The sequence below is a fragment of the Dendrobates tinctorius genome, unplaced genomic scaffold, assembly GCF_039654945.1.
Source record: "Dendrobates tinctorius isolate UK_male_01 unplaced genomic scaffold, ASM3965494v1 ptg000077l, whole genome shotgun sequence".
NCBI classification, from domain to species: Eukaryota; Metazoa; Chordata; class Amphibia; order Anura; family Dendrobatidae; genus Dendrobates; species Dendrobates tinctorius.
Window position 1 is genome coordinate 4566368 of NW_027361745.1, and position 26594 is coordinate 4592961.

General features: G+C 44.3%; 1 protein-coding gene across 1 annotated transcript in view; it reads left to right on the forward strand.

Moving 5' to 3' along the window:
* Positions 1–26594, forward strand: part of LOC141096662 (vomeronasal type-2 receptor 26-like) — a 244634-nt gene that overhangs the window by 84952 nt on the left and 133088 nt on the right. Inside the window, exon 3 of the mRNA XM_073583375.1 lies at positions 19753–20790. Coding sequence (XP_073439476.1) covers positions 19753–20790 — 1038 coding nt within the window. The remainder of the gene's footprint in view (positions 1–19752; positions 20791–26594) is intronic.

The window sequence follows — 26594 nt, forward strand, 5'->3', positions numbered from 1 at the left end:
TTTTATGGCCAAACACTCCTCTACAACTGAGTAATTTCTCTCACAAGAAGATAGCTTCCTACTCAGGTAGAGGACAGGATGCTTCTCCTCACGTATCTCCTGGGAATGAATTGCTCCTATCCCGACATCTGAGGCATCTGTCTGAAGGATAAACTCTCGTTTAAAGTCCGGGGCCGCCAGAACGGGTGGCTTTCATAGAGTAGCTTTCATTTCTTGGAAGGCTGACTCTGCCTCTTCAGACCATCTGACCATTACTGATGTTGTCCCTTTTAGAAGATCAGTCAGAGGCTCAGCCATCGTGGCAAAGTTTGGGATGAACCTCCAAATTCATTCACCTAAAAATCCCTTTGCATAAACTGGGTACCCGGTATATTGGACCCTTTGAGGTCTTCGTTCGCATCAATGATGTCTCATACAAGTTGCGGCTTCCCGCGTCGCTTGGCATCCCCAATTCCTTTCACATGTCCCTCCTGAAACCCATTATCCTCAACCAGTTCCATGCCTCTGCTACCCATTCACCTCCGCATGTCTCTGCTGATGTTGTATTTGAAGTTAAAGACATTCTTGCCATGACGAAGCAAAGAGGGAGGACCTTTTTCCTAGTTGATTGGAAAGGTTTTGGTCCTGAGGAGAGATCCTGGGAGCCTCGGGAGAATTTCCAGGCTCCGCAAATCTTGGCAAGGTTTCTTTCTGGCCTTGGGAGGAGGGCGTGTAAGGAGGGGGGTACTGTCATGCCACTTCTGCCGTCTGTCACGCCGCTGCCTCCCAACCCCCGGCATACTTACCCATCCTCAGCATCACAGCACACTCCCGCTCGTCCTCTGTGCCTGCTCCACCTCCTGCTTCCTGTTGGGTGCACGCAAACACTGTGTTTAGCAGCGCACATGCACTCCATCCTGCCTGATCTCTGCCGCTCCTTCCAGCCTGCTCTTTGCCCCTGGAGGACCCTTACCGGGAAGTTCCGCTGTGCACTCTGCATATCAGGCTGCCTCTTCCTCCTGGCTGTGCCTGTCTGTCATTTGTGCCTCACAAGTGATCCTGGCCCCACATCCCTCTGCACTCTAACCTGCCACAAGCTCCTGTCGCCTGTTCCTGAGTCTCACCTTCCCTCTCCGTATTTCCTCTCTTCTAGTGCCTGCCAGCCCGTGGTTCCGTCTTGTCTTGTTCCCGTGTCTCTGCCGTGTCTTCCAGCCCGTGTCTCTAGCTTGCTGTTTTCCCATGTTGCTGCCATGCCTGCCTGCATCCAGTCCTGCCCATCTTTCATGTTCCTGTCCTATTAGTCCTATTGGTCCTCCCACCAGCCTCTCCGGTCTCCTGCTGTGACTCCTATGTCCGCACCAGGGTACCAGTTGCCATGGTGATAGCCTCCCCTGGGCCTGCCCCTAACGCTTCCTTTATAGGGGGTGGTCCACCTGGTCAGCTCGCCCGAGGGAGGTTCGTTGCCACGGCCCAGCGGGTGAACCCCAGGAGTTCCCCCAAAGTTCTCACAGAGGCACAGTTGTGGCTAAGTATACATCGCTCATCGTGACTGCATAACTACGTGTCTGTGACAGACGGCGCAATGTAATCTCCTCATCTTCCTCAGACAAACTTCTAAGCTGTGTGCCTCTATATTCACGACAACTGGGATCTAACACATCATCATCCTCTGTGTTATCACATTCCTCATCATTGGAGTCACCCTCCTCCTTTTCTTGCCCAACAGCACAGTACAGTCCGTGGGAGTCTCAGATATCTGAGTCTTATCAGGATCACCTCCCCCCAGAGGTTAACATCTGATGATGAGGGTCAGGATGCTGTTTAGACCGTAATTTTTCCTGCCCCAGTTCAAAGCTAAAAAAAATTTTGGGCATCAGTGCAGATTTCCTGCTCTTGACTCTGCAAAGCTTTTGAGTACACTTCTGATGAACATGGTATAGAATGTGTGAACAGCTCTTCAGACTCCCCCATCAGTCAGTTGAATGGTTGGATAGCTGAGATGCAGGGTGAAGCAAGGGGAATTTGGATGCCACATCTGCGGACTGTGCTGGGTGTGATGTTGAGGTGGATGAAAGGGAGGAGGAGTCACTTAAAGCTGCACTTGCCATCCACTCGAGTACATTCTCTTTCTGGGCATCATTATTCCCTCTGTGTATCTGTCAAAGAAAGGTACCCTGGCCCGTAACTGTACCACCTCTGAAAACAGCTGAATTTCAGAGACAGTAAATTCAAAGTTGAAATATGGAGAGATGTATCATGTTAGTCACAGAAGAAATAATTGCTTGAGTGTGAATGAGGCCTGTATGACAAAGAAGTTGTGCTGCAATTAGAGTTGAGCGAAACAGGTTGGTCAAATTCAAAAATAGCCGACTTTAGCTAAAGTCGGGTTTCGCCGATCGAAACATGACCATAGTGTGAGGTCGGCCATGAGGTTGGGTTTCTGCTGTGTGTTGTTATTTGTTGCATACGTTCAGTTGTTTAATGGACTCTGGTGCTCAGGAAGGATATAATGGAACTAGAACAAGTACAAAGGAGGGCAACAAAATTAATAAAGGGGATGGGGGGAGTACAATACCCAGAGAGATTAGCAAAATTAGGATTATTTAGCCTTAAAAAAGACGACTGAGGGGCGATCTAATAACCATGTATAAGTATATAAGGGGACAATACAAATATCTCTCTGTTTATCTGTTTATACCAAGGAAGGTGACGGTCACAAGGGGGCATTCTCTGCGTCTGGAGGTTTTTTCACCAATATAGAAGAGGATTCTTTACTGTTAGGGCAGTGAGAATCTGGAATAAATTGCCTGAGGAGGTGGTGATGGCGAACTCAGTCGAGGAGTTCAAGAGAGGCCTGGATGTCTTCCTGGAGCGTAACAATGTTGTATCTTACAGTGATTAGGTTCTTTAGAAGGACATAGATCTGAGGATTTATTCTGACTAAATATAGGCTGAACTGGATGGACATATGTCTTTCTTCGGCCTTGCTAACTTGTTTGCTAACTATCTAACTGAGATACAAACGCCGAACTAGCTAGCTAAAATCTTGCTGTTAACAGTGACAGCATCAGGAGCAGCCTCTATGAGCTGTTACAGAATCAAAATGGCGCTAGACCACTTATATGGAGAAGGACATGTGATTTTAGCAGACAATCACACAAGCCGTTGTGCCAGGACATTATGAGTGCTTCCTGCGCCCTGATTGGCTAGCCACAATGTGCACACCTAAAATTAGGGGAACAAAAATGACTGCTGTGCTTACAAGAACGCGGCGCCTCTGAACTCTGCATCCCCCTCCCCTCATCAAACACGTGCCAAATGCTCATGATACACCACCATTGTCGTTGCTAAAGTGCTGAAAATACTTTGGTGGCAACACAAATATTTTCCTTCACTTTTACCGAATGTTACCAATATTTTTTATTTTTTCACATTTTGCTCAGGTTTCCGATCACAAATCTGAATGTGCCATATTCATGCCGAATTTATGCTTGATGATCGCTTTCTGAACAAATTCGCTCATCACTAGAGTTGAGCGAAACGGGTCGGTCAAATTGAAAAGTCGCCGACTTTCGCCAAAGTCGGGTTTCATGAAACGAAACCCGACCTTAGCGTGAGGTCAGCCACGAGGTTGGCTACCATGGCGCCAAAGTCGCGTTTCAAAAGATGCTTCAGCGGACTTTTTCAGCAAGTCAGGAAGAACGGACACTGAGGGCAACGCGATGACATAGGCAGCTGTCACCACCATCTTTGAGAAGGGCATGCAAGTGATTGGCTTGCTTTGTGTGGTGTCACAGGGGGTATAAAAGGGCGTGCACGCCGAACGCCATTTAACTTCTGCTGATCTCAGAATAGGGAGAGCTGCTGATGATGATTCTGTAGGGAGAACGTTAGGCAGGGAAGAAGATAAAAAACTGCTTCTGTTGCTAGCGATTTTGCCTGTAAAACAGACCAGTCAGTGTGCAGTGCAAGGGGAGGCTATATAATGGTGCATCAGCTCTGTTGGTTATTAGACTGCCTTGTAAGGCTCCCTGATAGCTGCATTGCTGTTTTTACACTGCTGTGCAAACTGCTTTTTTAAAAGCAAAAATACTTTTCATCCTCTTTTTTGCCCAGTTACCAAGCATTCATTTTTCCATACTTTTGTGTGCAGCAGTCCTGCTTATTAGGCTGCCTGCTGCCATACTTGGGACTGAGAGCATCATTGTCAGCTTGCTAAAATCTCTAGGGAGAATCAAATTCTCCCCAGTCCTATATAGACATTTTATACATCATCCAATTTCAGCCTGTTATATTCCGGTGTAATCTACACTGGGCCTGAGATAATACTTCAGTGTCCAAAAGTGTGTAAGGAGATTCAAATTCTTCCCAATCCTATATTCACGTGTCATACACAAGCCCATTTCAGCCTATTATATTGAGGTGTAATCTACACTGGGCATAAGATATTCCTTCAGTGTCTAGAAGTGTGTAAGGAGATTCATATTCTCCCCAATCTTATATTCACCTGTCATACACCAGCCCATTTCAGCCTGTTATATTGAGGTGTAATCTACACTGGGCCTGAGATAATACTTCAGTGTCCAGAAGTGTGTAAGAAGATTCAATTCTCCCCAATCCTATATTCACCTGTCATACACCAGCCCATTTCAGCCTGTTATATTGAGGGGTAATCTACACTGGGCTTGAGATATTAGTTCAGTGTCCAGAAGTGTGTAAGGAGATTTAAGTTCTCCCCAATCCTATATTCACCTGTAATATACCAACCCATTTCAGCCTGTTATATTGAGGTGTAATCTACACTGGGCTTGAGATATTAGTTCAGTGTCCAGAATTGTGTAGGGGATTCAAATTCTCCCCAATCCTATATTCACCTGTCATACACCAGCCCATTTCAGCCTGTTATATTGAGGTGTAATCTACACTGGGCCTGAGATAATACTTCAGTGTCCAGAAGTGTGTAAGAAGATTCAAATTCTCCCCAATCCTATATTCACCTGTCATACACCAGCCCGTTTCAGTCTGTTATATTGAGGTGTAATCTACACTGGACCTGAGATATTAGTTCAGTGTCCAGAAGTGTGTAAGAAGATTCAAATTCTCCCCAATCCTATATTCACCTGTCATACACCAGCCCATTTCAGTCTGTTATATTGAGGTGTAATCAACACTGGACCTGAGATATTAGTTCAATGTCCAGAAGTGTGTTAGGAGATTCAAATTCTCCCCAATCCTATATTCACCTGTCATACACCAGCCCATTTCAGCCTGTTATATTGAGGTGTTATCTACACTGGGCCTGACATAATTATTCAGTGTCCAGAAGTGTGGAAGGAGATTCAAATTCTCCCCAATCTTATATTCACCTGTCATACACCAGCCCATTTCAGCCTGTTATATTGAGGTGTAATCTACACTGGGCCTGAGATATTAGCTCAGTGTCCAGAATTGTGTAGGGGATTAAAATTCTCCCCAATCCTACATTCACCTGTCATACACCAGCCCATTTCAGCCTGTTATATTGAGGTGTAATTTACACTGGCCCTGAGATAATACTGCAGTGTGTGTAAGGAGATTTAAATTCTCCCCAATCCTATATTCACCTGTCATACACCAGCCAATTTCAGCCTGTTATATTGAGGTGTAATCTACACTGGGCCTGAGATATTAGTTCAGTGTCCAGAAGTGTGTAAGGAGATTCAAATTCTCCCCAATCCTATATTCACCTGTCATACATCAGCCCATTTCAGCCTGTAATATTGAGGTGTAATCTACACTAGGCCTGAGATAATAGTTCAGTGTCCATAAGTGTGTAAGGAGATTCAAATTCTCCTCAATCCTATATTCACCTGTCATACACCAGCCCATTTCAGCCTGTTATATTGAGGTTTAATCTACACTGGGCTTGAGATATTAGTTCAGTGTCCAGAAGTGTGTAAGGAGATTCAAATTCTCCACAATCCTATATTCACCTGTCATACACAAGCCAATTTCAGCCTGTTTTATTGAGGTGTAATCTACACTGGGCCTGAGATAATACTTCAGTGTCCAGAAGTGTGTAAGAAGATTCAATTCTCTCCATTCCTATATTCACCTGTCATACACCAGCCCATTTCAGTCTGTTATATTGAGGTGTAATCTACACTGGACCTGAGATATTAGTTCAGTGTTCAGAAGTGTGTAAGGAGATTCAAATTCTCCCCAATCCTATATTCACCTGTCATACACCAGCCCATTTCAGCCTGTTATATTGATGTGTAATCTACACTGGGCCTGAAATATTAGTTCAGTGACCAGAATTGTGTAGGGGATTCAAATTCTCCCCAATCCTATATTCACCTGTCATACACCAGCCCATTTCAGCCTGTTATATTGAGGTGTAATTTACACTGGCCCTGAGATAATACTTCAGTGTGTGTAAGGAGAGTCAAATTCTCCCCAATCCTATATTCACCTGTCATACACCAGCCCATTTCAGCCTGTTATATTGAGGTGTAATCTACACTGGGCCTGAAATATTAGTTCAGTGTCCAGAAGTATGTAGGGTGTTATGAATGAGTCACCGAAGGAGTAAAAAACAAAATACAAGCTAAGTCCAGAAAACCAGAGAGGTTGGTAGCTATCGGATTGCAGACCTCTGATCCTATCCACAACAACTAACAGTAGCCATGGGGGGTTCATACGATGCCCTAGACCCCTCGAACACAGCCGGAGAACTAAATAGGCCTAAAGAAAGAAAGGGGAAATCTAAACTGCCCCAGAGCAGACCCCAAAGCAATAGGCAGCCCCCAACATATAATGACGGTGAAGCAAGAAGAAAACACTAACACAGATAGAAAGATAGGTTGAGCAAACGATGGGGCCCAAGCTAACTAAAAAGGACAGGATAGAAAAGCTGCTGTCTGCCGTCCGCAAAAAACCCTATCAAAAAATGTCCGAACCGTCTGATAGGAAAAACAGGCCCCGAAGTCGCTAGGACTTCAAAAAGGCTATATCAGCACTCAGGTAAATTCTGAGACAGAGCAAAGAGACAAACTGATCAGTGACAAAAAATGGAACTCAGCACACCCCCGGCCGGGGATGGCTGAACTCCAAAAAACAAGGTAAACAAAAAACAAAACTAATAAGTTCAAGAGCAGAGCAAAAACTTATCTTTGGAAGCAGGAATCAGACTGGTCTCCAAGAATCCAGCAGAGAAATCACCAGTGACTCAGAAGGCCGTCGGCTGCCTTATATCCAGTCAGAAGTTCCTGTTACCCAGTCATCATCCACCAGACCAGGTGTTTGGTAATCAGCCTCACTACCTTCCTTCAGAAGAGGGAGTTCATCAGACATCGACGGTGAAGGGGAAAATGAACTCACAACAGTAGGGGATTCAAATTCTCCCCAATCCTATATTCACCTCTCATACACAAGCACATTTCAGCCTTTTATATTGAGGTGTAATCTACACTGGCCCTGAGATAATACTTCAGTGTCCAGAAGTGTGTAAGGAGATTCAGATTCTCTTAAATCCTATATTAACCTGTCATACACCAGCCCATTTCAGCCGGTTATATTGAGGTGTAATCTACACTGGGCCTGAGATATTAGTTCAGTGTCCAGAAGTGTGTAAGGAGATTCAAATTCTCCCCAATCCTATATTCACCTGTTATACACAAGCCCATTTCAGCCTGTTATATTGAGGTGTAATCTACACTGGGCCTGAGATATTAGTTCAGTGTCCAGAAGTGTGTAAGGAGATTCAAATTCTCCCCAATCCTATATTCACCTGTCATACACCAGCCCATTTCAGCCTGTTATATTGAGTTGTAATCTACACTGGCCCTGAGATAATACTTCAGTGTCCAGAAGTGTGTAAGGAGATTCAACTTCTCCCCAATCCTATATACACCTTGTACCTTGTTTTACAGTACCATATAGCTGGTGGTATTTTGGGTACATTTTCCCAAAAATGAGGAAGTGTGGTGGAAGAGGCCATGGAAGTGGGTGGGGTTTGCCAGCTGGTACTGATGGTGATGGTGGTGCATCTGCTGGTAGTGGCAAAAACACAATAGCACCTAATGCAGGAGGTGTTGAGCCTGCATCATCGTCTGGCTCCACAAGGCCTCGAAGGCTCCCTTTTCTGGGAGTAGGTAATCCGCTTTTAAAGCCGGAGCTTCAGGAACAAGTTTTGGCTTACAATGCTGACTCAGCCTCCAGCTCTATCGCCTCCTCTTCTGAAGTTTTAAAAAATAAAAGCACTGAGTCGTCATTGGAGGCTCATGGTCATGAACCACACCTTTCCTTGTGTCCTTCACCCCTACCAAAATTGAAGTATGCGGCAGGCCACACAACAGATTACTCCATGGAGCTGTTTTCACATACCATGCCTGGGTTATCAAGTCAAATTGTGAATTCCCCAGTCCAAGATGAATCGGACATGGAGTGCACTGATGCACAGCCACTGCTAGATTTTTCTGCTGGTACATTCACTCAGAGCACTACATTGTCCTCATAGTGTACTGAGCCAGAATCTGACCCTGATAAAACTCAGGTGCCCCTTCCCGCATACTATACCACCATACACGGTGACACAGAGGAAGGTGCACATGACATTGAAGAGTAGGTGATGGATGACCCAGTTGTTGACCCAGATTGGCATCCATTGGGGGAAGAGGGTGCTGCTGCCAATAGCTCAGAAGAGGAGGCGGAGCATCCTCAGCAGGCATCGACATCACAACAGCTATTATCCAGCAGGCCCGGAGCAGTCCAAAAACGGGTTACAAAAACCAAAAGAGTTGCAGGACAGCTTGGCCAGACAGTCAAATTAGCACAGCGTGCAAGGCCTCAAAATGTCTTCCATAGTAGGAAGAGTGCAGTGTGGCACTTTTTTGAACAAAATCCTAATTATCAGGCAAAGGTTATCTGTAAGAAGTGCGCAAAGACCTTAAGCCGAGGGAAAAATCTGAGAAATTTGAATACCAGTTGCATGCTTAGACATTTAACCACCTTGCACTTGCAAGCATGGACGGACTACCAAACCTCACGTACCACATGTGCAACTGCTCCCAATGAAGGTAGTCAGCAACGCTACATTGTTTCCCCCACTGTAAGCCCACCGGTTATCACACCACCAGCAGCAAATGTTGAGGTGTCGTCGCAAGGCCAAAGCAGTCAGGGAATCACAATGTTATTGCTACGAAAGACTGAATCTAGGCCATCAGAAAGAAAACCAATTCCATCACCATTATCAACCCTCTCTCAGTCCGCCATGTCCACTGCTAGTTCCACCATATGCAGCTCTCAAGTCCCACTCACCCTACCAGAGACTATGAGTAGGACAAGAAAGTACTCATCCTCTCATCCGCGTACACAGGGTTTGAACGCCCACATTGCCAAACTAATCTCGATAGAGATGAAGCCCTACTGGTTGGTTGAAAGCGCAGCTTTCCGCGAACTCATGGCCTACGCAGTACCACGCTATGACCTACCCAGTCGGCGCTTCTTTTCTCACAAAGCCATCCCAGCCCTCCACCTTCATGTGAAAGACAGCATTGTCCATGCACTCAAGCAATCAGTGAGAGGAAAGGTGCCCCTCACCACAGATGCATGGTCCAGTAGGCATGGCTAGGGCCGATACGTGTACATCACTGCGCACTGGGTTAATGTGGTGGATGCGGAGGCCACAGGGGACAGCGGTGGTGGGACAGTGCTGCCTAGCCCATGGTATAGGAAACAGTTGGCTGTAGGCGTTTGACCCTCCTCCTCCTCCTGAAGTGAAAGCTCGTCCACAGAGCGCAGTCGCACGAGCACTCCATCCGCAGCTGCCAGTGTTGCACACGAGGTGTCCCACTATCGAGCAGCTAGTGAAAAGCGTCAGCAGGCTGTGTTGAAGATGATGAGTTTGGGTGACAGACACACCGCGGAGGTACTGACCGACTACTTTCAGCAACAAGCCGAGTCATGGCTGGGCAGTCTACATCTTGAGGCAGGCAAGGTAGTTAGTGATAACGGCCGGAATTTTGTGGCAGCCATAGCCCTTTCAAAACTCAGACACATACCTTGCTTGGCTCACACCTTGAACCTGGTGTTGTAGTGCTTCCTCAATAATTATCCGGAGTTAACAGGACTGCTCCATAAGTTCCGAAGACTGTGCTCGCACATCTGCCGGTCGCCTGTACACTCCAGTCGTATGCAGAAGCTGCAGCAATTGCTCCACCTTCCCAAGCACCGCCTAATTATCGACGTTGCAACAAGGTGAAACTACACCCTGCACATGGTTGAGAAGCTGTGCGAACAGAGGCAGGCTCTAATGCATTTGTGGGAGGATACACGGGCAGGCACTTTGAGGGCAGACATGGACTTGTCAGGTGTGCAGTGGTCGAAGCTGAAAGACCTATGTAAAGTCCTTCAGTGTTTTGAGGAATGCACACGGCTGTAAGCGCAGACGACACCATCATAAACATGAGTATCCCACTTATACATCTGCTCATGCAATCTTTGACGCACATTAAGGACCAGGCGTCTGCAGCCGAGGATGATGAGGAAGAGGAGGAGGGAAGCCTTGATGACAGTCAGCCATTGTCTGCTCCGGGACCTCTCCTGGACGAGGTGGAGGAAGAAGAGGAAGAGGAGGAGGAGATGATGGGGATGATTATTTTGGGGAGGAGGATGCTTCTCAAGGGGCAAGAGAAAATGTTGGCGTGGCAAGGTCTGGTACAGGGTTTGTGCGTGACTGGAGGGATGTGGATTTGCCAGAAAGTGCCCCTCCACCCAGCAATCGCAGTGCATCATTGACACCAGGAACATTAGCCCACAAGTCAGATTATGCCTTGCAGATCCAAAAAAGGGACCCCCACATTGCCAAAATGATGAACGATGACGACTACTGGTTGGCCAGCATCCTGGATCCACGCTATAAAGGCAAATTCCAAAACATCATGCCACAGGAGAACCTTGACCTAATATTGGCAAACAAACAAGGAACTCTGGTAAACCGGTTGGTTGAGGCATTCCTAGCAGACAGCAGCGGTGATGGTTCTCACACGAGCCATAGGGGCCGGGGGCAACTTGGAAGAGGTGTTCGTGGTGCACACATCAGAAGTGGCGTCGGAGACAGGGGTTTTCTTGACCATGTAGTGGACTGATTTTTCAAGTCCCGCTCACACGACTGGTAATACTACATCGATTGAAAGTGACAGGAGACAGCAGTTGTCAACTATGGTTACAAACTACTCGTTGTCCCATATTGATGTTCTCCCTCACAGGTCACTCCCCTTTGACGATTGGGCTGCTAAACTGGACACCTGGCCTGAATTGGCACAATATTCCTTACAGGAGCTCGCTTGCCCAGCTACAAGTGTGCTATCGGAAAGAGTGTTCAGTGCTGCTGGATCAATCCTGACGGAAAAAAGGACCCGTCTGTCGACCCAAAATGTTGATGATCTAACCTTCGTTAAAATGAACCATGCATGCGTTTCCAAGGATTTTGTCCCACCTTCCCCTGATGACACATAGGTTGCCAGAAAAATGGCTTGCTTTGGTCCTCCTCTTCCTCGGATCTGCCCAATTTCGCCTTTTGCAGGAGCTGAATGTCCAACATCCACATATGCCATTTTGTAAACCTCCCTAGCTGGGCTGCCTCCCCCCCCATGGCTGGGGTCACCACCTAGTGCACACAACCGTGTGAGTGCTGTTGCCCTGGACTGGTGGGTCCTAACCCTAACCCTGACTCTTGGGCGCCTGCACTGGCACAAGGTCCCTCATAGTGCAGTCAAGTGTCTCTGATGGTGGGGGTACACACCCACCGTCAGACACACCGGGGTACTATGAGGGGCCCAGTGCCAGTACCGACGCCCACGAGTGGGCCACCCTAGCTTGGGCAGGGCCCCAGCATTTGCAATGTTTACCTCTTCCTGCTCCTCCGCTGTGTAGTCTGGCCTGTCAAATTCTTCACTGGGACTGCCACTACAAATTTGGTGAACTGATAGATGATGGTTAAGACATAGCTATGCCCTGTCCTGCTGGCCGGGCTCTAGCCTTAGATGATCAATGGCTTCCATTTCTTATGGACGTCGACTCACAATGAGATGCAGTGGTGGTTTATCATCAGCTTTCACGGTTTTCCTACTCACAGACGTGTGACATTCCTGCGCACATTTTTAAATGTAATATATAGAGACGTTTTGGCACAACTTCAAGAGTGGTGGTGCACAAGTAGGATCCCAATCCGTATACTAGTATAGAAGAACTTGGCACACACGTGAATGATTGCAAGTGAAAAAGGGAGTGTTTTAATAAGATACAGTACATACAGTAAACGTTTCGGTCACAATGACCTTCGTCAATGTACTGAAAATAAAAAATTACAAGATTTTACAAAATTTCAAAATAAATTAAACAAAGTATATACAAAATGGATAATCTTGGGTACAAGTAGATGCAGAAATTTAAAGTTATGCCGTATACCAATAACAGCTTATAGCAAAATTGTGATACAAGATTTGATAATCACTGACACCCTGAGGACTCAAGATTATAGATACGCACATACCTATATAATGTACTGATTGCACTTGTATAGAGGGCAACCTGTTCTATAGAGAAAAGATATTATTTAGTAGTTGTTTATTATGGATGCCCATACCACAGTCACCATGTGCCCATAATATCAAAGAGGTGCTACATACCATAAGGAATAATGCTAGAGCATGGAGGGTTAATTTGTCTCCTTAACAAGAGCCTGAAAATAAGAGGTACTAGAGTGAACTATTTGTGCCATGCTGCTGATCCAGAAGTTAGTAGCAGCAGAAAGGTATCTTACCGTTGGTGATAACGTGGAACGGTAACTAGTCTGGCCGTGGTTTCCACCGCTTGTCTCCCGTGGTGTGGGGAGTGCGCACGGACCGTGTTATATACATGGTGATAATCACCGCTAACCGGAAGTGCTAGGGCGGAAGTGCCTTAGCGTGCGGTCCAGCCATGCCGTCTAGTGTGTTCCACAGGCAGGAAGGACGTAGACAAGGGCCGTGTTCAATGTCCGTCAATCATAGATTATCAACATAGGCTCTGCTATACTTAGCGTGCTGATGTATCAGGCGGTGACTTAGTGCAGCGGAATAAAGGCTCTCTATCATTGTGCTGATCAAGTGGGAAGGTGATTATTGTGATTCCATGTTTTACTGGGAGTGAGTTCAATTCCGAGGATTCTGTAATGAAGATTGATAATATTAGTATGATGTATATTATAAGCTGTGTCACAATCTCAATGCATACCATGGATAAAATAAAATAAACATCACAATAGACAGCCACTTAATGAGATTAATATCTATGATGATAGAAAGGATTGCACATCATACTCTTTATTTAACCCCTTAGGTGCTAATGTATTCAATTCATGAATCCAAAACGCTTCTCTTCTTTTAAGTAATAAAATGCGATTACCTCCCCTGCGTGGTGTATGGACCTGCTCTATTACTTGAAATTTTAACTGGGCAATGTTGTGGCCTGCTGTGATAAAGTGGAATGGAATAGGCAGAAGTAAGTTTTTACACCTTATTGTGGATTTGTGTTTGGAAATCCGGTCCCTGATGGGCTGTGTGGTTTCTCCTACATAGAGTAGCCCACAAGGACATTTAATGAGATATACCACAAAGGACGTTTTTAAATGTGTCCTCTCATGCCAATCCAATAGAATCACCTACAGCCTGTGGCTTCTGTCTTTGCACTCCAAAGTTACATGAGAGATCATGATAGGCAGTGAGGACCATGTCTACATTTTTCCCTGTGATCAAAATTTGTTGAAGATGAGTAACGGTGATGGCATCAACGGTACTGTGACACAGCAACCCTTTCTTCACAAAGAACTGTTTTCGCTGTCTCCACACACAAAGTAATTGAGGGTCAGCATCACCTGTGATAATTCTCCTGGGAGTTCTTCCCGTGATTAGCAATTCCTACATTTCTGCAATCACTAGACTTTATGTCTGTACTTTTATGCATCTCATTTCCTGTTGCGGAGAGTCTGGACTGTCTTACTGAGACAGAAATATGAAGATTTAAAAATACCACCAAAAGTGTATACTGGTGTACGCTTCAAATACATTTCTTTTTTTCTACTTTTTAGATTGTTGTCTAATCCATACTGAGAACAAGGAGATTTTAAATGTTTAAACTATTCTATATATACCTGCTATCCAGTGATACTGTACCCTTTCTTTACTTTGTACAATCTGGTCGAATCCATACTGGGCCTGAGACCGTCTGAATCTGCCTCCTGATCTATAGACATAGATTTTTAATGTGTAAACTATGCTATATATACCTTTAATCAGGTGATACTGTACTTTTTCTCAACTTTCTGCAATCTTGTCGAATCCATACTGTGCCTGAGACCATCTGAGTCTGCCTCTTGATTACAGATGAGTGGTGTTTGAGTGGAACTGTTAGCCAAGTTCAAATTCTAGCTGTTTTGGGCGGTGTTAGATCCGTTCATCGAACTATAATACTTTGATTAAAATTCGAATGTTTGAGTTTCCGTTCGAGAAAGTTTCGTTAAGCAAAAGCGTCACTTTATTTTCACATTAATAATGGTTTTCAAAGATAATAGACAGTTTCACGGCATAGTAGCTGTGTCTGGTAGCCAGCGGTGTAGTACACCTGTGAAGGAGCTACACCATGTGTGCTTCTAATAATTTTTTAGCGCATATTGTCATGAAAATCCTTTTGGGCCTACTAAATGTGTCTGCTACTCAGCAGAGGAGCCCACCCGTGAACCGAGCTATGCCGCCTGTTTATTAAAGAACCAGTTTTTGACTGCATTTACACCACTTAATACTTTGAGCCTAGTAACTGTGTCTGCTACTCAGCAGAGTTGGCCACTCGTGAACCAAGCTATGCTGCCTATTTATTAAAGAACCAGTTTTTTAATGCATTTACACCGCTTAATACTTTGGGCCTAGTAAATGTATGCTACTCAGCAGAGTTGGCCACCCGTTAACCAAGCTATGCCGCCTGTTTAGGTAAGAACTGTGTGCTACTCAGCAGAAGAGCCCAGCTGTTAAGCAAGCTACAACACCTGTGGTTTGGACACTTAATTTTTTCCTTTTTTCTGGTATTCCGCTTGACCTGTGCTTACTGGGAAGTCCTCGTTCGCGGAGAAGAATAGGAATCCCAGATTCCCATCACTAACGGTGTTCAGCGGGTTATCTGCACCTGTAAGCGACACACGCTGGTACTTTCAGTGTAGTGTGCATGCAGCCACGGACATGTAATGGCATGACAGACCTGTTATTGGCCGATCTCGCGTGCCAGAGTCTCGCGTGTCCCTCTAGTAAGCTGGATGCGGACCGCGGGGGCATGACGGAGTCTCGTTCGTTAACGAAATTAAGGTTGCAATGTGTGCATCTTTTCTGTGGCTGGATGGTTGAGGTTGCCTGTGTTGAGTCCAATTAAGCCACAGGCTTCACTCCTGGTGCTGCCCTTCTGGACATGCCTTTAAGGTTCAGCTTTGCAACCATACTGGCCCCGGAAACCAAACACTTTGCCTTCATGGACGCTGTTTGGAGGGTCGTGACTCGTGGGAATAACGCCGCCCGATCGGTTTACCTGCTAGAGAGATCCTTCGTTGCTCACAAACATGACATCACACTCCCTAGGAGGAAGGTAATGCCACTGTGGCGAACGTACTCCTTAGGGCGCCACAAGTGCACAGATGCCCAGCCAATGCTAGATGATTCTGCCGGTACATTGACCCAGACCACTACATTCCCCTCGCACTCTACACAGCCAGAATATGACCCTGATGAAACTCAGGTTCCCCTTCCCACATACTATACCACCTTTCACGGTGACAAAGAGGAAGGTGCAGATGAAAGTGCAGGTTCATTGAGCAGGTGAGGGGGCATACTCATTGGTGACGGCACTGGCACAGGACCCCTCATAGTACGCAAAAGTGTCTCTGCCGGTGGGAGGGTGGGAGAGGGCCCACCCACCATCAGACACACGCCGTCAGACACACCGCCGTACCATGAGGGGCCCTGTGCCAGTGCCGTCACTAACGAGTGGGCCCCCCCAGCTTGGTAAGGATTGCAGCACTTACAAAGTTGAAATTCTTACCTCTCCTTGCTCCTCCGCCGTGACGTCTTCCTCGTTTCCTGACAGTGACATTCTGGTCAGAGAGCGCGATGACCTCACGTCTGTACTCCCTCTGCCTAAACAGTCCAAGTGCAGAGAGAGGGAAGATGGGGACGACGAGGAGTCCAGACTAGTACAGGGATTCCCTAGTGAGGAGACTTATTTAATCGTTTTAAAGGTTGGGAACAATTTTTGGGGAGCACGATACTCTGGAGAATGATATCTGGGGCCCACCATACACTGGAGCATTCCAAAGGTGGACATCAGTCACTGGAGCTGCATTTACAGGGCCCATTATACACTGGAGCATTAGAAATGGGGCCCATTATATATGGAGCATTATTTGGGCCCATAGGATAGTGGAGCTTCATCCATGGGGACCAACATATACTGTAGCATTATGTGGAGCTCATCATATACTGTATCGAACATTATATGGGACCAATGATTCTGTATGGAGAAATATATGGGCCTCATTACTCTGTATAGCGCACTATGTGGTGGCCATAATACTGTATGGAGAAATATACTGTCTGTTTTTGAAGCTATTGGAGAATTTAAAATGGATATCAGTCATGAGATGTAAGAAGTGAAGTATTTTTCATTGTACTATACCGCTATTTCTCTGCCGTGTCAAATGATCATGAACTGTGTCACGTGTTAAAGGAGCCCAGTGACACTCTATGGCCCTGGGCCTACGAAAATCTGGAGCCAGCACTACCCCCCTACAACTTTAGCCAAATAATCCCCAGTTTTCAATGCCTAACTATTATTATAAAGTAAATTAAGGTTGACAAGCTTAAGGAATAAGAATTGATGTTTTTGGCATTAAAATGGGCACTGTAGGTGTGTTTTCTGTCCTCCACTCACTGCCGACATTTTCTTTCCCATTGACTTACATTGGATTTCGTGTTTCAGTCGGCCTTCGACTTTTCACAAAAATCGGCCGATTTCGTTCGACCCGACTTTTGAGAAAGTCAGATTTCATGAAACCCGACTTGACCCGAAAAAAGTCAAAGTCGCTCATCTCTACTCATCACTACTCTCTATCTCTACCTCTTGTAATAACTGCTGTGTATTGTGATGTCCCCATCGCGGCGTCTTTCAGCTGGTCTGAGAGAGACCCCTTGGCTAGTTTTTTAAACCTTTGCACATTGAGAAATGGTGAAACTTGTTCTCCCTATTTCTACCTATTGTAATAACTGCAAAATGTATTGTGAGGTCCCCATCATGTTCTCTTCAGCGTGTAAGATACAGAGCCCTTTTTGGAAACCTTTGTACATTGTGCTATGGTCAAATTTCTTCTCTCAATTTCTATATATTCTATTATTATACTTTTTTATTATCGTTAGCTGATACACACAGACAAACAAAACAGCCAAACATAGATTAGCAAATCTCATAGCTGTATATTAGATAATTATTACAAAATTATCATAAGAAGAAACTCCACAATAGTGAATAACAAAAGAATTGGAGTGCTGACTTCAATATTTAGAAATAATCAACAATTTTTATTCATTAAATTTAACATGTATAACAGGCAATAAATACCACAAGGCAAGATTCCACTACAAACCCCCCCAGAGGATAGCTGTTAGGGGAAGACTACAAGGTAATTGGAACTATGTCAACAGTTATAGCTCCACCCATCTAGGTCATATAATTTAAGCAATGGCTAAGGAAAAGTGCATATAGTGAGCATAAAGTGCATAGTGCAGACACAATCATCAAAAACCATCAAATGAGCTTACCCATAATATTAATCGCAAGTGCTAAACAGTTCCCCCAGGAAGAGTCCAGTTCATTGTCCCAGAGCAGCTGATCAGTTGTCCCTTGTCAGCATATATGTCTCTTCATAATTTGTTAGTTAGATAGGGCATACATATTCATTAGCACTTTACATTGTCCGGTGCTGGACAAAGACCATTGCTGACTTTCCCAGGCATCTAAATGAGACTTGTGTCTCTTTATTAAACTATCATTTCCCTTACATTTTATAAATGTGGATCCTTACATAAAATGGTGTGGGGTATTGACGTTTCTGTACATTTTAACCACATCTAAGAGACTGGGTTAATACGCTCCACAGACCTATTCAGGCCGCAGCCTTACACATATTGGACCTTGGTCATTGCCACGCTAAGGCCTTTACCTGAGCTCTGCAGCACGGCCTGTCACCTGAGTAATACACTCCACAGACCTCATCACTCTCTGGGACATATCCTGGAATTACTCCATTGTTACTCAGTACCATGAAACATATACATTCTGCCTGGCTGGGAAGTTTCCAGAAGAAGTGCTTGGTCTTGTGCAGATTGGTCAATGGCTCTCCTGGCTATTTCCCTAGAGGAGGCTGCTTCCAAGTAACATGAGGCTTGTCCATGTTCCTGACATGGGTCTCAGGCCTGACAGACTGAGCACAATACCGGCCCTCGCTTGTTACACTGGATTCAGAATTTAATTCTAATGCTTTTGGTGTCTGGTAGAATCCAATTTCCTGACATTGATCACACAGCTCCCCAACTCCTGTATTATATTCACCTTACAGCGGCTTCACCCGCTATGACAGCGGCTCCATTGGGATCCGGGAGCCAAAATGTGCTGTGGAGCTCACAAAACGCAGGTTTCACAACACATGGTGACCCTCTGCTATTTGTCAGTGAGCGCCGCATAATGACATGGTGGGGGACATGGTGGTGGTGGGTGAAGGCCAAAATTCAAACTGGCTTTTATCTGGCATTGTAAAGTGATGTGGAATATGGATTCTGCTATCTGGTCACTATTTGGCATAAGGGAGGGACCTCCTGAATGTAGGAGTAAGAAATCTCCCAAATGTATGATACAGGGCCACCTGAGGGACTTTACCAAACTCATGTTTCACTGCACCAACTGGCGCTCTGCTAATTGTCAGTGAGCGCCGCATAATTACATGGCGGTGGACATGGTGGTGGTGGCAGGCAAAGCCCGAAATTCAAATGGGCATGTTTTATCTGGCATTGTATATGGATGGGGAATATGTAATCCACTTTATTGCTAAGTATCTGGCATGAAGGAGGGTCCTCCCAAATGTAGGAGTGAGAGCCCTCACATACTGTATGTTAAATTAAAAAATAAAGACAAAATGCTCCGTGTGAACATGTGCAAAAGAAGAGATATATATGTATATATTTTTTTTTTTATTTTGCACTATAAACATGTAAATGTGAATGAAATATTGTTTCTTAGCATTTTTTTCCTTTAAAAAATACTTTTGGTTTGGTAGGTCTTGTTTAAAATCCATTAAACCGGCTGAATAGTCTGACGTTATTCCCAGATCCCATATGTGAGTCAGAAAGGCCTGCGGCATCGTCTCCATGCTGCTCCCATTTAGTTTTCGCTCTTTCCATCCATTTCAGCTTTTTTCTCAGGACCCCAGACCTGTTTGTTGGGTCCAGCAGAAAAATAATGGGCTTTTCAATGACTTGTATTGGATTCATTTGGTACGAGGACCCTGATATTAGAAATTATTTGTTACAATATTTCCAAATTGGAATATTTCACAATTCGATCATCGCTACAAATTGCCTTTTTGCTTAAAAATATTGCGGCTTATGAAGGTGTTTTTCCAGCACATTAATCAGTCGTCCCCAAAATGTTTTTTGTGTTTTGCAGATCAGTTATGGAGCCACCGATCGCTCATTATCTGACAGACGCCTCTATCCACATGTTTTCAGTACAGTCCAAAATCACCACATCCACTATATGGTAATCACCAAATTGCTGAAGCATTTTGGCTGGACCTGGGTTGGGATTTTAGTATCAGATGATGATAATGGAGAGAATGAGCTGCAGACACTAACAAAACTCATGAGAGAACATGGGATCTGTGTGGCCTTCACCATGAAACTTAAAGGCAATAAAGATTTGAATGGTATTTCAGCTGCTTCTAAGCATCCAGAAGTCAGTATCATTATCATTTGTGGGACCTACTCTTATGAAGTTAATATAATAAAGGATTTAGCTTCTCTGTTTATTGACAAAACTTTCATCTTTCCACCATTCTGGGTCTCCAATTACGTCATCATAGATGAAGACTTTCCATTATTGAACGGAAGTCTAGCAGTGGACATTTCATCACAACCTTTTCCTGGTGTGGAAGACTTTGTGAAAAACTACAGGAAAATTTCCATTATAACCAAAGATGAGGACTTTTGGAAAACAATAGATTCTATATTAGATGATGGAGATAAAGATTCCTTCATTACAGTCGAGTGGACAGAGAACTATGAGAACTATGATAATGGATCGTTTGAGTTTACTGTGCCAAGTATGAGGAATTACCTCTCATCAGGGTTTTCTCCGAGATTATATTACGCAGTAGAAGTTCTGGCTAAAGCTCTACATGAAATGTTCTTATTCATAGAAGACAAATATCAAGAAAATTCCACACCGGGATTTCTACAATACACACGGAAGTTACAGCGCTTCATCCAAATGACGAAGAATTCACCGGATACAGCGAAGCCTATAAATTACTTTAATGAACAAGGGGAAGCCGAACATTCATATATGATAACAAACTGGAGATTTACTTATAATACCGGTCATAAGGCTGCACAAAATATTGAAGTAGGACATTTTACACCATGGGCGGTCAGTGGCCAAGAGCTTTACATGAGCACCCAGTCTATAACATGGAAACACGCAGAGGTGAGAAGCGTTATATTACAGATGTGATCATACACGGCCTCTGTCATTCCCCTAACCATCAATATGAATCCTGCATAATATATTTTACATACTGAATTTATCTACATAATTTTCTTACTTTGTAATTCATTACCTGTATTTCTGTTTTAGTCTGACAGAACAAATCCAAAATGAAAATCATAAACCCCAAAAAACAGAAAATAAAGATAAAAGCAAGATGGAGAATGTAGGAGCCCAAGTGATGGGAATAGGGATAGAGAGTGGAGATGAGCGAATGTGATCAGGTCCCTGCTTATTCGGCAAGCTATGGCGCTATTAATGTACCTATTAAAATGTAGAAACAATAAGTGCCACCTATTAATGTGCAAAAAGGTGGGGTTTTATTCACGGTAGATTATGGTCAATGAGACAACAACTGCGGGAAAAACCCCAACCCAGGATAAAAAGGATTCAACCTGCAGTAGCCGGGATCAGAATCTATATGAATACAAGAAATACTGTCATGAGGGAAAAACCTGTGCTCCGATAGATTGCGCCTAGTCACCAAATACCGGCAGTATAATCCTGGCTGCATGGAATCAGAGGAGTATAACATATGTGGCAGCATGATGTCACTGCCAGTAATGGTCAAATATAGAGAAAACAATTGTGAGAAGAAAATAAATGGAACATTCTCACCCAATCAGATGACCGTATGGAGGGGGAGTAGTAAATCTTGTGTTGTAGATTGATCCTCAGTCAATTTGTGGAACGGACAATATCCTGTCTGTCCCTATGGGGCTAACAATGGCCCATTCCTCAGACTCCCACACTGACATGGGCAGTCCACAACTATCCCTGTGCTAAACATGCCCTGCACTCTAACTCAGGTGGTGTCCCAACGCGTTTCATTCATAATCATCAGGGGACTGGCTTGTAATCATAGAATCATATAAGACAGGGTTTGCAGACCGGTCACCATTCTGGTTGCTCTTTTCTGAACTTGCTCCAGTTTGTTGTCTTTTTTAAAATGTGGCGCCCAAAACTGGACACAGTATTCCAGATGAGGTCGAAGGCAATAATGACTTCACGTGATCTAGACTGTATGCTTCTGTTAATACATCTTAGAATTGCATTTACATTTTTTGCTGCTGCATCACACTGTCGACTCATGTTCAGTCTGTAATCTATTAGTATATCCAAGTGTTATGAGCTCATTTTCTCCTTCACCTTTGATGTCTGATGAACTCCCTCTGCTGGTGAAAGGAGGTAGTGAAATTGATTTGGATGGGAAAAACCTGTCATCTGAACAGGTGGAGTGTGATTGGACATCCGGAATCTCTGAGTGGATATAAGGCCGCCGACGCCCTGCTGGGTTGCTGGTGATCCTCTCTGCTCTGAGCTCTGGCCTCCAGTTTAGTCCTGTCTACTAAAACTAAGTTTTTGCTCTGCTATTTTTCCATGAGATTTTGTCTGGTTTACTTAGTGTTTGTGTTCAGCCAGCCCTGGTTGGGACTGGCTGAACTCCATTTTTGTCTCTGATCAGTTGATCTCTTTGCTCTGTTTTCAGAATATACCTGAGTGCTGTTATAGTGATTTTGAAGTCTAGTGACTTCAGGGCCTTTTCTATCAGATGTGTTCGACATTATTTTTGGCAGGGTTTTTGCGTGATTGCAGACAGTTGCTTTTCTTTCCTGTCCTGTCTAGTTAGTGTGGGCCCCATCGTTTGCTCAGCCTGTCTTTCTGTCTGTGTTTGTGTTTTCATCTATTTTCATCGTCAATACATGTTGGGGGCTGTCTATTGCTTTTGGGTCTGCTCTGGGGCAGTTTAGATTTCCCCTTTCTTTCTTTAGGTTTATTTAGTTCTCCGGCTATGGACGAGGTGTCTAGGACCACCGTAGGAACACCCCACGGCTACTGTTAGTTGTTATGAATAGGATCAGGGGTCTGCAATCCGCTAGCTACCAACCTCTCCGGTTTTGTGGACTTAGCTTGCATTTTTGTTTTTTTCCTCCTCCGGTGACTCATTCATAACACAGGAGGGTTTGTTGAAGGTCGGTGCACAGGGGAGCGCATCACTGAGGTTGGTGCATGGGGGAGTGGGTCACTGAAGTCGGTGCACGGGGGAGCGGATCACTGATGTTGGTGCACGGGGGAGCGGGTCACTGAGGTTGGTGCACGGGAGAGTGGATCACTGAGGTCGGTGCATGGGGGAGCAGATCATTGAGGTTGGTGCACGGGGGAGCGGATCACTGAGGTCAGTTTAGATTTCCCCTTTCTTTCTTTAGGTTTATTTAGTTCTCCAGCTGTGAACGAGGTGTCTAGGACCACCGTAGGAACACCCCACGGCTACTGTTAGTTGTTGTGAATAGGATCAGGGGTCTGCAATCCGCTAGCTACCAACCTCTCCGGTTTTCTGGACTTAGCTTGTATTTTTGTTTTTTCCTCCTCCGGTGACTCATTCATAACAGAATCACCAGCCATACCACAGATTCTAGGGTACTCAATAGCAGGAAAGAATTTTAAAAAAAAAGTGTCAGAATTTTTTTTTAATGTATATTTTTTCCTCTTTTTCTCTGGGGCCATAGGAGGAATTTTCTTATTGGAGATTAATCAATTGTCTGATTGTGTGGAGCAGCTGGCTGCTGAAGTGCGGGGAATTTCCACCTATCTTGCTCATTCACATGCTGCTGAACCAAAGATTCCTACTCCTGATGTGTTTTTTGGGGATCGGTCTAAATTTTTGAATTTTAAGAATAATTGTAAATTTTTTCTTGCCTTGAAGTCTAACTCCTCGGGGAGCTCTGCACAGCAGGTTAAAATTGTCATCTCTTTGCTGCGCGGCGATCCCCAGGATTGGGCATTTTCTTTGACACCTGATGATCCTATTCTAACTAATGTGGACGCATTTTTTCAAGCCTTGGGGTTGTTGTATGATGAACCTAATACTATTGATCAAGCTGAGAAAGCCCTGTTGGCATTGAGCCAGGGTCAGGATTCTGCAGAGTTATACTGTCAAAAATTCTGAAAGTGGGCGGTCCTTACTACCTGGAATGATGGTGCCTTGGCAGCTCTCTTTCGGAAGGGTTTGTCAGAAGCCGTAAAAGATAGTATGGTGGGATTTCCTGTTCCCTCTGGTCTTGATGATTCTATGTCATTAGCCATTCAGGTTAATCGGAGGTTTACGTGAACATAAAAGTACAAGAGAAATGTTGCCACCTGTTGAACAAATGTCTGAACCTATGCAATGTGATAGAGTTTTGTCTAGGGCGCAACGTCAGGAGTTCAGAAGGCGTAATAAGCTGTTTTTTTTCTGTGGAGATGCCTCTCATATGATTTCTGTCTGCCCTAAACGAGAGAAATGTTTTGCACACACATTTGCTGTTGGTGGTGTTCAACCTAAGTTTCTTCTGGCAATTACTCTGATCTGCTCCCTGTCCACATTTTCCGCTAAGGATTTGGGGATTCGGGAGCGGCTCTGAACCTGATGGACTTGGATTTTGCTAAATGTTGTGGGTTTCCTATGACACCTCTGCAGATGCTTATCCCTTTGAGGGGTATTGATGCTACTCCTTTGGCGAAGAATAAACCTCAGTTTTGGACCCAGGTGGTAATGCGGGTCACCCCAGACCATCAAGAAAATTGCAGATTTTTGGTGTTGCATAATTTGCATGATACCATTTTTCTGGGATTTCCCTGGTTGCAAATCCATAATCCAGTTTTGGATGGGAAATCTGAGTCTGTGGTGAGTTGGGGTTGTCGGTGTGCTCTTGGTGACACTCCTGTTTTCTCCACCTTTCCCCAGTCGCATGATGTTCCTGACTATTTGGCTGATTTTTATGATGTATTTAGTGAGAATGAGTCTGCGTCTTTGCCTCCTCATAGGAGTTATGACTGTGCAATTGAGTTGAGCCCTGGGTGTAAATTTCACAAGGGTCGACTTTTCAATTTATCTGTACCCGAGCACAAGGCTATGCGATCTTATATTAAGAAGTCGTTGGAGAAGGGTAATATTAGACCATCCTCTTCACCCTTGGGTGCTGGGTTTCTATTTGTGGCCAAGAAAGATGGTTCATTAAGGCCTTGTATTGACTATCGTGCCCTCAACAAAATTACTGTTAAATATCAGTATCTGTTACCCCTGATTTCTGATCTATTCTCCAGAGATAAAGGTGCTTGCTGGTTTACCAAGCTTGACCTCAGGAGGGGGATATAATCTTATTCGCATTAAGCATGGGGATGAATGGAAGACGGCGTTTTATAGTCCGGAGGGACATTTTGAGTACCTGGTTATGCCTTTTGGGCTGACTAATGCCCCTTCTGTCTTCCAGTGCTTCATGAATGATATTTTCCGGGACTTTGTGGCTAAATTTTTGATCATCTATCTGGATGATATTTTGATATTTTCCAGGGATTGGGACTCTCATGTGGAACATGTTCGGACTGTGTTCCGGATTTTGAGGGAGAATTCTCTGTATGTTAAGGGATCGAAATGCGTTTTTGGTGTACAGAGGATTTCATTTTTGGGATTTATTTTGTCTCCGTCAACTAATGAAATAGACCCGGACAAGGTACAGGCCTTTTATTATTGGGTTCAGCCCACTTCTTTGAAGGCCCTCCAGAAGTTTTTGGGTTTTGCTAATTTTTATCGTAAATTTATAGCTAATTTTTCTGATATTGCCAAACCATTGACTGATTTGACTAAGCCTCCGTCAGGCGCAATATAGATTCTCCTCAGTTCATGCGCAATGTGCCTGACAAGCACAGGTCAGAAAACCACCTATAGTAGCTACATATTTCAATTTCAGGACTATAGAAGTAGTCAGTGACCTTCATAGCAATGTATTAAAAGAGATTACACCAAATCAGATGCAAAAAAAAACATTTATTAACCATAAACTTATTAAAACTAAAAGTACCACTTTTCGGTAGTACCGCCAAATAGGCTCCAGTTATCTTTACTTAACTATTGCTTAAATATAAAATTATGGAAAAAAACTTAAAGGATATTGCACTTAGATGTTACTTAATTATTTTCTACTCATCTTCAGTGGTTTCAATTGCAGCAGAAGCAGCACAGGTGCACTTAGAAAAGCAAGGCTGGCAGACGAAAGTTGCATGGGAAAGGCAGATTGATTCTTTACATATTTTGCAGTCATATTTAGAAAGCCTTCTGAAACCAGATACAAATGAGCAGGTAGTACAACTGCGTCTTTTAGAAGGTGGTAGAGTCGGTGTTTGTTCTGGAACGTCCTTGGGACGTCCTTTGTATTTTTATCTTTGCCCAAATAATAAGCTAGATCTGTGTCTGTTTCCTCTGTATCAGTGTCATCACCATCCTGCTCTGTTCCAGAATCAGTGTTACATTCTGCTACCTCATCTTCAGATGAAATGTCACTAGATTCCTCTAAATCCTCAGTTACTGCTGGTTCTTCCTCATCATCTTCTAACAAAAAAAGTCTTCATTTCTTCTAAATGAAGGGGTTTAGATGAATCATACTGTTTTCTGGCCATTGCAGCAGAAAATCTGAAGCAAGAGAGAAAGAGTATGTGTTAGGGCGCAATGTGCCTTAGAAGCCACCCTCATTTTGTCTAAGAAAACAGTACTTATGTACACTAACTTAGCATTAATCCTTCATAAAACAAGCTAAATACACAATCGTGATGAATAAAAAAAGAAAATACTAACCTTTCAATTTGTGTTGAAATCAGGCGCAATGTGCCTGAGAAGCCAAAGTGTTGATATCTGCTCACTAGAAGGTCTGCTGAGTCACTGTGATATCAGGTTTCACAGAGCCTGTAGAGTCAGGAGATAACTAGGAGGG